Genomic DNA, 17,107 nt, shown 5'->3' with positions numbered 1-17,107 from the left:
TTTTTTTTTTGGGGGGGGGGGGGAGAACCTTTAACACACATCCTGTTATTCAACTAATCATACCCAGTGTCTGAAGTTTGTCCCATATCCTATGAGCAAATTCTGTTCTCTCTGAAAGATTCAATTCAGGCAAGAGAGAACCACAGCTGCGCAACAGAAGCAAGGCTTGATTACCACCTGGGCTACCTATGGAAGAAAAATCGACAATGTTTAATAGTGCCAACATAATGTAGATAAATATCAAAATTTAAACTGAAATTTATAAATGTTTGGCTCAAAGATAATATTGTAGTACCCAAATATTAGAAAAAGCATATCCTAATCCACAATGCTACTAAAAATCACAAGTTAAATTTTTTTAATATTAGTCCACTTTAAGAAATGTAAAAAACTTATACATGTAAGAAATTTATAAAATCTATGTAATGTGTGACTCTAAAAACACAGAACCTAAGGTTATATTTCTCAGTATCTTACGATAATGTTATAACGCTCAAGAATATTAGAATATTGAACCCAATTAAAACTCAAGAATATCCAATAGTTTTATAATTGGTTAACAATAATATAAATTTCCTCCTCCCTATGTATAGAACCTTTATATACATGTACCTGAAAGCTGACTTTAAGACAAAAGACAAAAATAAACCACCTATTTTATGATTCCATTTATATGAAATATCCAGAAGAGACAAAACTACAGGGACAGAAAATAGATTAATGGTTAACTAGGGTTGGAAGGGACTGTGGGGTGGGTGGGGACTGATGGTAAGGATTGCAGGGGTTTCTTTTAAGGGTGACAAAAATGTTCTAAAAATGACTGTAGTGGCAGTTGAACAATTCTTAATAACTTAGAAGTAACAATGATGGTTTTTTAATACAGATGAATGTAGTTATAATTGATACTTCTCATCATAAGAGTTTATAAACTTTTTTAAAATTTATTTTTGTATGTGGTGCTGAGGATCGAACCCAGTGCCTCACACATGCGAGGCAAGCGCTCTGCCTCTGAGCCACAATCCCAGCCCTATTCATTTATTTTTATGTGGTGCTGAGTATTGAATCCAGGGTCTCATACATGCTAGACAAGTGCTTTACCCTGAGTCACAACCCCGCCCCAAAGGCTCAACTTTCTAAGCAGAAAAAATTTGAAATACCTGAACAACATGTGCTATCAAAGACTTTTTGCAGAAGTCCCTTTGGAATGCGGCCAGTTCTTCGGACAGAATTATCCAGTCTCATTAGAGCCCAATCAAATTGATTAGCATTCCTTCTAGAAGAAGAAGTAGGCTCCTCTTGAAGATCATTCTTTTTTTCAGCAACAATGGCATAAAGCCTCACTTGGCTTAGTAGTTTTCTATAAAATGAAACATAATTAGGAATAAACTAAGTCAACTGCTATCTATATAGATCATCTTTCTGAGCAAAATTTACATAAAGTTACTAATTAGTTAATAAATACCTTAAATCACATAATAATATTCAGAGAAGTATGCATCGATAGGAAAGTTTGACTTTTGTTTTAGATAAAATCTCTCTCTCTCACACACACACAAATTATATACACAGTGTATCTTCTGAGCAATGGAGAGTACCTTGATAACATTCAACATAAAATCATTTTGGCCAGGCACGGTAGCCCACTCCTGTAACCCCAGGGGCTCAGGAGGCTGAGGCAGGACAATCACAAGTTCAAAGCCAGCCTCAGCAAAAGTGAGACTCTAAGCAACTCAGTGTGAGATCCTGTCTCTAAATAAAATACAGAATAAGACTGGGGATATGGCTCAGTGGTCGAGTCCCCTGAGTTCAATACCTGATACTCCCCCCAAAATAATAATAATAATTTCAAATAGTTTTAAAAGGTAATAATATGGTGTGTTTTAAATCATGGTTAAAAAAAGGAAAATGAATTATACTACAAAGTTCTTCTTGCCTCCATAAGTGAGACAATATATCTAAAATATATCCAAATTCTTAAAACTACTTTCAAATGTTTTTTGGGTTATGTATTTAAAATGTAAATAGCAAGCTTATTTTATTTGGAATAAAAAGTTAATTTCTAGGCAGTTTCTTTATAGGATTATTCAGGTCAAAATCCTTTCTCAGCAGTCTAAAGAAATTTGAAACATCAATTTTTACCTGTCAAAAAGTTAGTTGTGTAGTTCCCTAATTATTTGAAACAACTAACCATTAAAAAATAAACAAAAACTATGCAGGCTGGGGTTGTAGCTCAGTGGTACAACACTTGCCTCACATGTGTGGGGCCCTGGGTTTGATCCTCAGCACCACATAAATAAATAAAAAGAAAGATATTGTGTCCATCTACAACTAAAATAAATAAATAAATAAATAAATGATTTTTAAAAACTATGCTTCCCATTTTAAACTTCAATAATTTTAGAAAAGTCAGAAGAGAAAGAAAAATGTTTAAAAATTAGCTAAGGTCATAGTAATACACATGTATTTATAAAAGGGAAGCAATCTTTAAACAGTTCAGTATTTTAATAATACAGAGACTAACATGTAACCAAATGATCTAAAATATGAGATAAGAGGTATTTCACTCCATGGCAATATAGTGTCTGCACTTGATCCACAAATATCAGACTTAAGAAAATAATCCTTATGTATCCCAAAGTCCTGATGTAAACACTTGAATTTAAAGGCTTTCTCTGCATTCAAATATCTATCATTTTAAACTGACAACACCTGTAATTCTTGAAAATTTATACACTTACTCCACAAATATCTTAATTATAGCAGTCAATAAGTATAACCAAGTATTACATACTAAGTATATAATTAATAAGCAAAATGTAAAAATATTTATTAATTCAGAAAATGCCTCCAGGATGATAATCACATTTTTCTAGCATGTGCACATTTCTACCATAGTCAGTGGTGAGTTTAAAAGTAAACTGCAGGGCTGGGGTTGTGGCTCAGTGCAGAGTGCTTGCCTTGCACATGTGAGAAACTGGGTTTGATCCTCAGCACCACATAAAAATAAATAAAGATATACAAAAAAAAAAAAAAAAAAAAAAACCTGCAGGGGTTAGGGGTATAACTCAGTGGTATAGTACATCTGCTTTGCATACATGAGGCCCTGGGTTTGATCACCAGCACCCAAGAAAAATAAAGCTATTGCTTTCCTACCCTATGCTATTAACCTAGAAAACCAGTCCCAAATGGAACGATTATGTAGGTGAAGTTACACTAAAGAAAACTATACCAGAGATTCCATCGTAAGATGATATAATTCCACTTATATAAATAAATAAATCGGAAAACAATGGGAAAAACTGGGACATCAACCAAAAAGACTACCTTTTCTTTTCCTTTATTCTTTTTTTTTCCTAGCAGTTCTGGGAATTGCCCATGCTAGGTAAGCACTCCAGCAAGCTACATCCCCAGCTCACAATGTCTTATCTTTATAAACTTAATGATCAGCACATTGTAGATAATTAATAGATGAATGTCTATTAAACGAGCTGAATTAACTAAGTGTGGCACTACCAACATACCATATAACATATTTGTCCCTTACTTCCCAAAGGTTTCCTTGGCCACTTATTTGTTCCTGTATCAGGTGTTACTGAACTATGCCCTTATTGGTGTCAAGCAAACAGTAACAATTATTTTAAATCCCCCATAACAATGTGTCAAGTTCAGGCAAGAGTGAAAAGCTAATTAACACAGAAATTTCAAAATGGCAGTGAAGTACTCCTGCCAGTTTTTCACACAACTCAAATCTGATAACTGGTAAAGGCACAAACAAGATTCAGGGATAAAACAGATGTGTAGAAACCAGTAAATCATTATGAACACTCTCTCAAGCTCATTTTCCTTACTAAAAAGTCAAGAGAATTATATATTTAAACAAAGAATTCTCCAGTGCTTTCTACATTAATTATACAGCCCAGAATTCATTGACTCAGTCATTTTGTAGCACTGGGGATTGAACCCAGGCCATTGAGCATACTAAGCAAGTGCTTGACCACTGCCTAGTATGTATTTTTAAATCCATCGTAATACACCTTGAGGGAAATGAGAACTTCACTGACCTGAGCAATGGGTATATTGTAATGGAAGGAAAGAAACAGGGGTTAATAAAAGTGGCTCCACACTAAGGGCATGCTTAAATTGGAGCACACTATCTCCAGATTCTAACAACCAAAACTGATGTAACCACATAAGAGAAAATTATTTTATCATCTCAACCAACTATCATAGTAGTTCATTCACATTTTTTAGTTAAACACCTCAGGTTCCCTCCTGAAACTCTGGCACTCACCACTAATATTCAGGTTACACATGATTTCCTCTGGTAACATCTGGCATTTTAAATGGCTATTTTTCTGGAGGCCTGTATGTTTTACGAAAATAATAGTGGTGGTAATGGTTTTATTTTTTTACAGTATGGTGATTAATTAAACCCATGGCCTTGCACATTCTAGACAAGCATTCTACCACTGAGGTACATTATCAGCCCAGTGGTTTTTACTTTTTACTCTTTAATACAATACCAACTTTATATGCAAGTGTCCATATTTCAAATATATATTTCATATATATTTATATGTACATATGGACAAGATTATTATAGAGACTTCCACAGAATTCCCATTTTAAGCCTATACCATTTCTTAAAAGCAATATATGGTTTACCTGAAAACTGTGCAAAAAGTACAGTTCCCATATTCCTTCTTTCCTTACCAGTTTCCCCTCTAATGTCTAATGTTAGGGTCCTATATTTGTTACAAACAACCAACTAATATTGGTACATTATTATTAACTAAGGTCCATAGCTTACACTAGGGTTCATTGTGTACAAATCCATAGAGTGAAAAATATATGTATCCATCATTATGCCATACACGATATTTCACTGCCCTAATGACCTGTGCTCCACCTAGTCTTGCCTTCCACCTTCCTTCTGAACCCATGGCAAGAACTGATTTTTTCATGTGTCTGTAGCTTTGTCTTTTCCAGGCTGTCATACAGTTACAAAATAAAGTACACAGCCTTTTCATACTGGCTCTTTTCTAGTAGTGTTCACTTACTGTTCATACATATCTTTTCATGGTATCAAAGCTCATTTCTTTTTATTGTTGCCTCATATTACACTATGTGGATATATACAATTTGTACCTCCAACTACTAAAACACCTCTTGGTTGCTTCCAACTTTTGGCAATTACAAATAAAGCTAAATAAACATTTGTGTGCTGGTTTCTGTGAGGACATAAATTTTTAACTCATTTGGATAAACTAATCTGGATAAACTTATGTTTCTAAGTTTTTAAGAAACTGCCAGACTACCTGCCCTAATAGCTGTGCCACTCTGCATTCCTACCAGCAATGTACAAAAAGAGTTCCTGTTTTTCTATATCCTCACCAGCATTTGATATTTTCAGAATTTTGGATTTTAGTCATAATAGGTATAGCATCTCTATCTCATCGTCATTTTGATTTACAACTCTATGACACATGGTGTTGAGCATTTTCATATGATTATTTGATACCTCTGTGTCTTCTCTAATGATGCATCTATTCAGATTTTCTGGCTGTTTTGTCTGTTTCCCTTGTGGTGCGAGGATTCAAACCTAGGGTCTCACATATGCTAGGCAAGCACTTTACCACTGAGCCATATCCCCAGTTCCTCTGCCCATTTTTTTAATTGGGCCATAAATTTTCTTATTGATTTTTTAGATTTCTTTGTATGTTTTTATACTATTTATTAAATAAAATTTTTAGTAAAGCATGAGCATTTCTTCAATATATACCAAATTAATCATACCAGTTCATAAGACACTGCCCTCCTTGTTTTTCTCTTCTTCACTGACATTATGAGCCATTTTAGTGTCACTCAGGAGCTCCAAGTTTAAAAGAAATACAGATATGTTTTTCATGTGTTTAATACATGCTAGATACTAGAAAATTTTGACTATAACCCTAATTTTACTTGCCCAAAAAGTCACCGTAATATTTCACTAATAACAGGATGACAGGGCCAGGATCTGTACTTGGGCAGTCTTCATTCTGAAATGAGCCCAATGTGGTAGAGCATTAAGGAAACTAATCTGGCTGCAAAGAAGAGTTCACACTGGAGAGTAATAAAACTTAAACCTGCTCAGGGAAGGTAAGAATAGATCATGGAAAGCCTACAACGGCCAACAAGTAAGAATTTGGATTTTATGGCATGTTTGTAAAATATAAGACTTATTTCCATAGAGCAATTCTCTTGGTTTATTTTGTTGCACCATTCTATAGACAATGGAGATCTCAAATGCACATCTTATGTTCTGACCAATCCCTAATTTAACTATTCCCCTCGAGTTTTCTTTAACCTGTTAATATGGTGAATTATACCAACTGATGTTGAACCAGCCTGCATACCTAACCACTTGGTTGGTCCTAGCAGATACTTCTTTTACACACTGCTGGATACACCTGAGTTTTAACATGTCAAAAGTTCAAAAAGATGATGACTCCTCCTAAAAGTGGTTGATACTCCTTTGAATTCCTCCACTGCTACGAACTATACCACTACTCTGCTATTCCCTCAAATTCAAAATCTAAGGGTATGCCCTGTAATCCCAGAGTCTCAGGAGGATGAGGCTGGAGGATCAACCTTAGCAATTTAGGGAGGCCTTAAGCAACTCAGTGAGATGCTATCTCTAAATAAAAAATATAAAGGGGGCTAGGGATGTGGCTCAGTGGTTAAGCACCCCTGGGTTTAATCCCTGGTATGAAAAAAAATAATAATCTAAGGATAATTATCTAACTGCTCAATCTCTCTCACCTTCTTCACATTCCATTTGCTGAGTCCCTGAATATCTCTTTCTTTCTTAGGCCTTTGATGAAACCAGAACACACAGATTTTTTGCAATAAAATCTTCATTAGCTTCTCAGGCTTCAGCTTCTCTCCACAAAATTGCCAAATCAGTATTCCCAAAGCCGTTTTTCTTCATGTCATCCTTCCTTTAAGATCCTATAATTGTTGATTCCTTTAATCACAATGGACCTAAGTTCCTTCATTTATTAAACAAAATATTGAGCACCTTTCTCTGTAGAAGGCACTATGCTAAGATTTCTGTTTAGCTAGTGAATATATCTGATAATAATTAAGCTTTTTATAAATATACCAATTGTGGAAAGAGCTATGAAGAAAATTAATAAGTAATAAAAGACTAACAGTGAGGCTCTACTTTAGATAAATGTTTAAGGATGGTGATATTTAAAGGTCTGGGCTCAGGATGAAAAGGAATGGCTACCCATCTAACAGGGGATGAGTGTTCCAGATAGAGGTAGAGCAGTCAATAGGCCAAGTAAGCAAACAACAGATGGCATCAGAGATGAGGCAGGACAGAAAAGACAGGGCTGGATCATGGATTTTGAAGGTAAGCAATTGGGATTTTATCCTAGGTAGATCTTATTCAAAGAAGTGAATCCTAGCCGATTCTGTTGAAGGTTTATAAATGGGAGTTATGAAATGATCCAGTTCTGTTTTGAGGGAAAAACATTAAACTATCTAGCTGCTGGGAGGAACCACCAGAATTATTAAATAGACACCAATTAGGGAAAAAAATAAGGCTGTTGTTCCAATCCACCAAGCAATTCCAAATCCTTATGTTCTACTGGGAAAAATTGCCCCAGACACCCAATGGTATACAGTCCTTTGATAAAACAGATACTATTGCAGTAGTCTAGGTGGGAAATCAACTGAAGCTTAACCCAGAGTGGGCAGTGCAGAAGGGAAAGAAACATATTCCCAAGGCCCCTACCTGACTTAAATACAAACTCCAGGCAACAGTCTCACCAATACAACTTATTAATTCTCAATTCCCACACAATGGAAGAAAATTTCATGTAAAAGTGCCCTAAGTAGGCTTACTTAACCCTCTGTATACATCCCACTGGATTATGTACCATTTTTATGAACACTTAATAAGTATAATCTTACAAACAAGAGGCTTCAAGGCATAGTGAAAACACCACAGCGTTAAGAACACGGGCTTAAGCCCCATGTTCTGGCCTGCCTTTAGGCTCTGCTATCTGTAAAATGTGTGACTTTGACCAAGTTACTGCAATTTTCTCCACTTTGGTTTGAATAAAGGTTTACTCCTCCAAAACAGTTGATGAAATTTAATCGCCAGTGTAACAGTATTAAGAAGTGGGGGGCTGGGATTGTGGCTTAGCAGTAGAGCGGGACCCGGGTTGCATCCTCAGCACCACATAAAAATAAAGGCATTGTGTTGAGTCCATCTACACTGAAAGAGAGAGAGAGAAAGAGAGAAGGAAGGAAGGAAGGAAGGAAGGAAGGAAGGAAGGAAGGAAGGAAGGAAGGAAGGAAGGGTCTTTAAGGGGTCATTCATGGGTGACTCAATGCCTTTTGAAAGGGGATTTCAGAAATGGATCCTCTTTCTTTTTTGCCTCCCACCATGAGATGATTCAGAAAGAAGGCCCTTGCCACAGGCCAGCCCTTCAGTCCTGGTCTTCTCAGCCTCCAGAACTGAGAAACAAAATTCTCTTCATTGTAAATTACCCAGTATTTTGTTACAACACAAGATACTCTTTAAGCCTATAATCTAGGGGATAAAAACAGTATTTACTTTACAAGGCTATTACTTGTGAAGATTAAATGAGATGATGCCGTGCTTCCCAATATAAACATTTCTGCTAGGTAAGATGACTTTACATAGCATTGAGACTAAGTTGTCCATTGGTTTAATTATCTTTAAACATAATTTTTTTAAAATCCCTATTACATCAAGTCTTTATTTTACTATCATTTTTGTTTGAGATATAATTAAATTTTTAAAATGTTAGTTTAAACCTACCTAAGGCCAACAGAAAAAACATTAAGTATAAGTAACAGTTCAAAAGTACTCAGATTTGGCAAAAAATCTGAAGGCAGTATACAAATGCCTGAAGTTTGAGCAACACTAAGAAAGTGTAAACAAAGGACCTAGCAAAGTACAAATAACAAATATTAACTAAGTGTTTATGAAAGCATTTTCTTCTTTTTTAAATGAATTAGCAGAGATCACAAGACTTATTTTAAAAGGCTTGTTCAAATCCAAGCTGTGCTATGTGACTCTGGGAAATATACTAGGTCTTTCTAAGCACAGATTCTTCATTTGAATAAAAATGTCTACCCTAGGGGTGGGGATTTAGCTTAATGGTGTAGTGCTCTAGCATGTGTGAGACCCTGAGCTTAATACCCAGCATCACAAAGCAACAAAGTCTACCTTGTGAAGATCACATTAGGAAAAAAATAGATGTTTAAATTAACAAAGCAGTGATCAATAAATAATAGCTCTTATTAAAACAGAAGGCACTCAATAGATTTCTATTGTCTGGGTTTTTGTTTTGCTTTTTTTTTTTAATCTTATAAAGCTTAGGCACAATGAACTTTCTCCCTGCAGTACCAACATTGTTCCTAACTGTCCACTCCCAACGTCTAGCTATCCTGTAATCTATGTAAACTTTATCAAGACCTGTATCAAAATCCTCCAATGGGTTTTAATCCTCCAATGGTTCTAACCATCAACCAGTCAACCAACCTGTTTGGGCTTCAAGGAATCAACCGGTCTTTGTCCTATCAGCCTCCTCCATGCTGCACAGAATAAAAGCACAGCTCAATATTTTCATGGGCTTCTCTACCCTTGGAATACTGCACATCCTTAATCACGTAACCCTAAAACTCAAGTAGTCCCCTACCACAAAACAAATGTGATTATTCTTTTCTTTGAAATACCACAGCACTATATTCCCCTCTTGGGGACAGCATACATCTAATAGGTATAAATGTGTTTGTCATAGTCTTCTGTAATTCACAGACATTGAGCAGAGGTGAATCTGTCAGACTTCACAAGACCAAAGGATTCAGATAGACTCTTAATACATTAAGATTTTTCCAAACCGAGAGGTAAACAAAGGAAAGTTTCTTTTTTTTCCAACTTTATAAGTAGAAATCACACCATTCTATCACAAAGTAATATGTAATTTTCACCTCTGGGTCAATCATCAGTCTAAATCCACTCCAAACAGATATAGCTCACACTATATCTTTCCTATGAAGCACACAAGCATTATTCTAAAATTTCTCACAAGAAAAATGTGAGAAAACAAGAGTATTTACTCCCCCCCTTCTCACAGAGAATAAGGTAAGAGCTGGAAGAAAGCATTTGTTAAAAAAAAAAAAAAAAGAAAGAAAAGAAAAGAAAAGGGCATCAGGTACAGTTATACCTGTAATCCCAGCAACTCAGGAGGATAAGGCAGGAGATTCCCAAATTAGAGGTCAGCCCCAGCAACTTAGAGAGGTCGTAGTAACTTAGCAAGACTGTCTCAAATAAAAAATAAAAAAAGGACTGAGGCACCCTAGGTTCAATCCACAGTACAAAAAAAAAAAAGTGCTGAAGTACTAAAATAAGGAATGAAGAGCAAGAACAAAGCAAAAACAGAGGTACACTCTTTCTGGTCCTTCAGTTTTGAAAACAGATTGATTAATAATTTCACTTTTTTTTCATTTTTCTCTGTCCTTCTGAGACAGGACATACCTAGAAATCAAGATTAGTATGAATTTGTGCAAGCACATGTAATAATACGAATGGGTTAAGAACCCTTTAATCTTCTTTGTATCTCACAATATTCCTTTACCAACATCTAAGATGTTCACTGTTTACTGAACAAATACTTGACACCTACTACAAGTCACAAAGTTAGACACAGACAAAAGGAATCAGACCCTGCCTTTGAGGAATAAGAGCCAGATCTGAAATACTGGTGGTTACACATACAATAATGTTAATGAATGTTCTGGTTATACTTTGAGAACAGAAGTCTTCCCATATTCTAGGGACACATAAGTGGTGAGGCTCCCAGAGGCATCTCTAGCTTAGAAATAGCTATGCTAGCTTCTGGATCTGATACTGGAACCACAAGATGACACAACAGGGCTTAATTATAAATAGGAAAATGACATGATCAAGTTACCTGGGACAGGGGCTGGGGTTGTGGCTCAGTGGTGGAGCACTTGCCTTGCACACTTGAGGCACTGGGTTCAATACTCAGCACCACATAAAAATAAATAAATAAACAAAATAAAGGTAAAGTTACCAGGAACACTAGGGAATGATAATGGGGTTGGAGAAGTAGTGATTTGTTCCAAAGTAGATCTCAGAATTTAATCATTCATGCAATAAATAAATGAAGGGGAATTAGATGGGAAGGAGAAGTCAAGAACAAAGATATCCAGGTTCTTTCGGGAAAGAGAAAAGACAACATTCACAAAAACAGGGAACACAGGAGGAAGTGATTTGGGAGGAAAGGTGAGTCCAGATTCAGATGTTTTAGATTTGAAGGACTTGTCATCCAACCAGGCAGAGGTACCTAGCAGATAGTTCACATCCAAGAGGAGAAACAAGGCTACCACCAGAAAGGTAGGCAAGATCTAATAATAATATTTTTACCCTAAAAATAAAAAAGGTCACCCCCAGAGAAGGAAAAGTGACAGAACACCAAAGGTAAAACCCTCAAGGACACAAGCATTCAATGAACATAGGAAGAAAGCAATGAGAGAAAAATCCCACAGAAAAGAGAATCAAAAGTGTCATCGATGCCAGGGTAAGGCTCTCATGAAGAGAAAACTAGAAAACAGAATAGTAAGTCAGAGATTAAAGACTAAAAAGTGGATTTGGTAATTAAGATGTCCTTTGCAAAAATTAAAAATAAAATGAACATACATTTTACACATACTTAATAAAGGATATGTACTATATAAATGGCTCTCTTTGGATGACAGAAGTAAGGGTGATTTTTGATTTATTCTCCCACCATACACCTTACAACTGTTCCTCAAAAAACATGAGTTTTACAATTTAAAGAAGTTTCAACAAAAAAATTACTAACAACACAATGATGTCCTATGCCAGTGACTACAGTGGGTAGAAGACTGAATGAGAAGCGAGAAAAGGAAGGAGAATAGAGAATGGACAGGAAAGAGACTGGAAAGCTTCTAGAGTAATAATCCTGTGAAAAGTTTTGTTTCCAATTGGAAACAATCTGGTCTTGCTGACAAGCTCTGGAGTGCCAGACTGTATAGAAAGAATGTTCAGAATCCAGGAAACAGCAAATACTTCTCTATTGCCTGCTCTGATCTGAACATACCAGCCAAAGACAAAATCCTGCTCTCAGGCAGCTTGCCTTTTATGAAGGAAAACAGAGAACAATAAATACTAACATCAGATAAGGGAAATATGCCAGGGATAAAACTAAAATAGGATAATGTAGATTTTTAGGTTGATGTCAAAGTAGGCCTTCTCTGAGAAAACATTTAAGTGAATCCAAAACAAGAAACTAGCATTGCCAGTAGTGGGGAAAGGCCTAGTTACCTCTACAGAAAAAAAAAAAACTTAGGCTCAGACATTTTAGGTAAGACATCTAAGATTATACAGCAAGGAAACAGCCCAGGTCTGATGAGCACCCTGACCAAAAACCTTTCTACTACATTACCTTTTTAGTCAGCTTCCCTCAAATGCAAGGGTGAAGATGAAAAATGACATTGACCCTCCTCTGGCCTCACAGGGATGAAAAGACTAGAGAAAAATAAAAGAGTAATTGGCACAAGTTTCCCAAAGAAACTCTGAAAACGAAGAGATGTCATTCTATGAAGGCAAGGCATGATTTCTGAAGGTTAACTGTTCAGGCCCAATACAAAAAAGCACTAGTTTCCAAAGATTTATAAGTCACATGATCATAAAAAAGGCCTGGGAGTATAGCTCAGTTGGTAAAGTGCTTGCCTCAAATGCATTAGGCCCTGAGTTCAATCCCCAGCACCACAAAAATAAATAAATAAATAAGCAAGGATTTTCTTCTTTTAGTTTTATGTAGAGATCAGCTGGCTGGTGCAAAAAGGTCCACATAATCATTGTCATTATATAGCACTTACTATATGTCAGGCCCTTTATTAAATGCTTTATATAATCCCATGCAATACTCTAACAACACTCTTACTGCTTCCATCTTACAGCTAAGAAAACTGAGGTCTGGAGATGGTAAGTGATTTGTCCAATGGCATAATGCAAATAAACTGAGGAGCCTGCAGTCCAGACTTCCTCCTCCACACCCTCCCATTCCATATCATTAGCTCTCAGTCTTTATGCTAACTCTCAAAGTACCTTTATGAACTCTTCCACCATCATTTCTCTCCAATGTTAAACTTAAACACTCCTTTCCAGGTAACTAGACTATTACTCAAATTAACACGTTCATCAACCTCCCTTATCCCCTCCCGGCAAATTGATACCAAACTTTTCTCCCTATAATCTCAATCTAGGAGGGCATTTAATCACACATGTATCACCCATCGAATTTTTAACGTGCCTTTATTTCGCCGCATCCTAATAGAGTACTTTGCATGTGTTCACTCACTCATTCAATGTCAGATTCCACTGTGACAATTCCCAACCCACCTTCCTAAATATGGAAGAAAAATTCCATTTAAGAAAACGCAGCCAAAAGCCCAAAAGGATCATAATCAGATGTCCAGCTCTAAACTATCCCTGGCTCATCCAAAACTCCCAACCCATCTCCCCCGCCAAAAAAAAAAAAAGACTAAAGTTTTCGGGTCCTAAATACTACACGGTTACTGATCACCAACAGTGAACCCACGTGGGACAGCACCCAAGCATGCCAATCCTAAAGAGGGAAACACCACCCGACCCCCAAAACAGCCTTCAAAGGCCCCCCAAAGCTTCACCGGCCCTGAGCAGCCAAAGGGCAGAAGAGACCCAGTCCCGAAGCAGAGAGGGCAGCAACAAGCCGGAAGCGAGCCTTGCCCATGGCCATGACCTTCTGAAGACGTACGACCCCGTCACTAGAAAACCCTGGAGGAGCGAGTGGTCCAAAAACCCCAGGAAGCTAGGTCGTGGGGCAGCTAGGAGCCTGGACCCGTTAAAGTCGGGCCCAGCTACGGCAAGCGCAGACGACCCCGCGGAGCCTGGCTGGAAGCAGAACCCGCGCACTCACCCCGCAAAAAGCCGGGCGCGAGCGGCGGGCAGACAGGGGGCGGCGTGCGGCCGACCCGGGCCTCCCGCGAGGAGACGCAGGGAGAGCGGGAGGGACGACCCGGCACCCAAGAGCCAGCGGGCAGGTCTCAAAAGGGCTGCCATGGGTCGGCAGTTCCCTCAGCAGGATGCACGTTCAGCCAGAAGGACAGGAGGAGCACGTGACGGCGGGGTCACCCGGCGCGGGAGAGACCAAAGGCTAGGCGCGCCAAGTGTAGGGAAATGAAGGGGTTATTTTAGATTGAAAGATAGAAAAACCTATTTCTCAGAGGTCCAGGGAGTTTCGCCCAATAGTTTGTTAAACAAGATTGCTTGATTTATTATTTAAGGCATTTTCGTTTCCATCCTACTCCACTTAACTCAGAACATTCAGTCACTCCACCCCTGCGCTTCTCAGTTGGTAGAGTCCGCAGGAGGTCGACTCCTCCCAGGTCAGCGCAGGGAATTGCGGGGGGCCAACTGGTAAGTACCCGGAGACTCTTGAGAAGAGCCGACTATGAAGATCCCAGAGTGTGGGACAATTCTGTTTCTCCAATGCGGAGGTTGTGAGTGACGCTCAGCGATTCTGCCTTAACGCCGCGATTGCTGCCGCTCTGATAGGACCTGCCTTAGCTTCAAAAACGCGGAACAGAGAAAACGTTGAGGACCTTTGCACTGTGCTGTGGGCCCCGAAGGTTAAATATAATGTGAATTTTATTATCGAGCCCTGGGGACAATGTAAAGGAATGTGCAGATCTAACCCTAAATGTTCTACACAGTGCCGTCTTTTATGAAATGAATGGATTCTAACAAATATTATCTAGTTTTAAAGCTGGAGTTGAACTCATTTTCTTTCCCGCCTCTTCACTCTTACCCCACCTCACCTTTCCATAAATGCACCTGTGTAGGAGGTGTCTGCAAGGAGGAATCTGCACCCCAAACCTGGAGCAAGTTAAATATGTAACTTCCTTCACAGGGCTTGTAGATTGGAAGGGTTCCCTGTGCGCACCTGGGAAGCTGGAAACAGGCTTCCACTCCCTCTTCATCTACTTGCCTCCTGACCATCCACCCAGTGAAAGCTCACATACTTCCTCCGGAATTCCCACTGTAATTTTCCATTTGACTCTCTGTCCCAACTCCTTGAGAAAAGGGACTGTGACCTCTTACTGTAGTCAAAGTACCTACCAAATGCAAGGTGCATAGTAGGTTGCATTCAATATTTATTGAATTGATGGGTACTTGGAAATTACAGGCCCTTTGAACAAGAGGGAGCTGATATCCACCCCCAGAAAAAAGTTAAGTAATTAATACTTCTGAGCATTGGAATATAATTTACTTATTCTCTCATTCCGCAATTATTTAGTGAACACATATTCTGTGACAGGCACTGTTTGAGATCCTGGGGATACAACACAAAACAGACCAAGTCTTGATTCTAATGAAACTCATCCCAAAGTTGAGTTTGAGAAGGCAGATAAGAACTGCGATTTAAAATAAATCAGAGTGGAAGAATTGAGGGTGCATTAGATGGGAAAGATCAGGCCAAAAACCTCTTTAAAGAGTTACCATCTGAACAAAGACCTGAAGGAAGATGGGGAGGAAGCCAAAAGGATTTTCTGGAGCACAGAATTAAGAAATCTCCAGTGTTAGAGAACAGCAAAAAATCAAGTCCTGATGCAAAACAGGTGTAGTCTGTTTGAAGAGTGGAAAGGAGGAGAACTGTGTGATGAAAGAAAGGAATGAGTAGGGGGTGAACATGGAGGTCAGAGAGGTAGTTGGGAGCCAGATCATGCTGGACTTTAAAGACAGCCTTCAGAACTTATGTTCAGAATGAAATGAACATTGTGAAGTTTGGTGTTTTCTGTGGTATGAATCCATTTGCGTTTTTTAAAGGGTTGCTCTGTTTGAGGAGGAGATTTAGGGCAGAAAGGGAAAATATAAGAAGATCAGAGAGGAAGTTCTTTCAATAATTCAGACTAAGAATGATAGTGACTTGGATTAGGGAATGACAGGTGAGATGAGAGACCAGGTCGGAACCAAAAGAATTTACTCATGGATTGGCTATGATGTATAAATCAAGAATGACTCCAAAAGTCTTGGCCTAACAATAAAAGGATGGAAACTGCACTGATTTAAGTGGGGAAGACTCAGGGAGAAGCAGATTTAAAAGATGACATCCAGGGGGCTGGGGTTGTGACTCAGGGTGCTTGCCTAGCATGTGTAAGGCACTGGGTTCAATTCTCAATACCACATATAAATAAATAAAACAAATGTCTATTGACAACTCAAAAAATAAAAAAAGATGAAGTCCAGATGTGAAATTCGAGTAGGGCGTTGTCTAGAGGACATACAAATCTGGCTAATTAAGGGGGAAAGTCAGAGCTAGAGATCCATTGAGTACTATATCCTGTCTCTAAGATTTGTAGCTACAGAATTGGATGAAAGCATCTAGGAAGAAAATGTAGTCAAGAGATGAGGTTCAAGGACTGAAGTTTGTGATGTTTCGATATTAGAGGATGTGTAGATGAAAATCTTACAAAGAAAACATAAAGAATAGCTAGAGGAAGAGGAGAACAAAGGGCCCCCAATAACTAAGAGAAGGAAGTACTTCAAGGAGGGAATTAACCATGTAAAATGTTGCTATTATCCCCAGGCTTGGTGGTGCACACCTATAATCCTGGTGGCTCTGGAGGCTGAGGCAGGAGGATCGCAACTTAGCAAGACCCTGTCTCTAAATAAAATTTTTAAAAAGGGCTAGGAGTGTGGCTCAGTGATTCAATTTGCCCCTTGTTTCAGTCTCTGATACCAAAAAATAAAATAAAATGCTGCTCTTAGGTCTGGTTAAAATGCACACTCAACATTGACACAGGGTTTGGCCACTCTGAGGTTCCCTAGTGATCATAAAAAGAACCATTTTCATGACTTGTTGAGTCAAAAGATTGCTTGAAGTGAATTTAAAAATATGTAGAAGAAGGGGAAGTGGAGACTGAATATAGACAAAACTTTTGTAGACTGTATTTTGAAGGAAGGCACACAGAAATGGAATATTATCTAAAAGGG

At 38.1% G+C, this 17,107-nt stretch overlaps 1 protein-coding gene across 1 annotated transcript in view; it reads right to left on the bottom strand.

Moving 5' to 3' along the window:
* Nucleotides 1–14,230, bottom strand: part of Lrpprc (leucine rich pentatricopeptide repeat containing) — a 106,801-nt gene extending 92,571 nt beyond the window's left edge. Inside the window, exons 1-3 of the mRNA XM_015479718.2 lie at nucleotides 14,031–14,230; nucleotides 1,158–1,357; nucleotides 64–186 (exon numbers count right to left, since the gene is read on the bottom strand). Coding sequence (XP_015335204.1) covers nucleotides 64–186; nucleotides 1,158–1,357; nucleotides 14,031–14,173 — 466 coding nt within the window. The 5' untranslated portion in view covers nucleotides 14,174–14,230. The remainder of the gene's footprint in view (nucleotides 1–63; nucleotides 187–1,157; nucleotides 1,358–14,030) is intronic.
* Nucleotides 14,231–17,107: the final 2,877 nt, after the last annotated feature.

Source organism: Marmota marmota, unplaced genomic scaffold (genome assembly GCF_001458135.2).
Source record: "Marmota marmota marmota unplaced genomic scaffold, marMar, whole genome shotgun sequence".
Taxonomy (NCBI): domain Eukaryota; kingdom Metazoa; phylum Chordata; class Mammalia; order Rodentia; family Sciuridae; genus Marmota; species Marmota marmota.
This window is presented reverse-complemented; position numbering and strand designations above follow the sequence as displayed.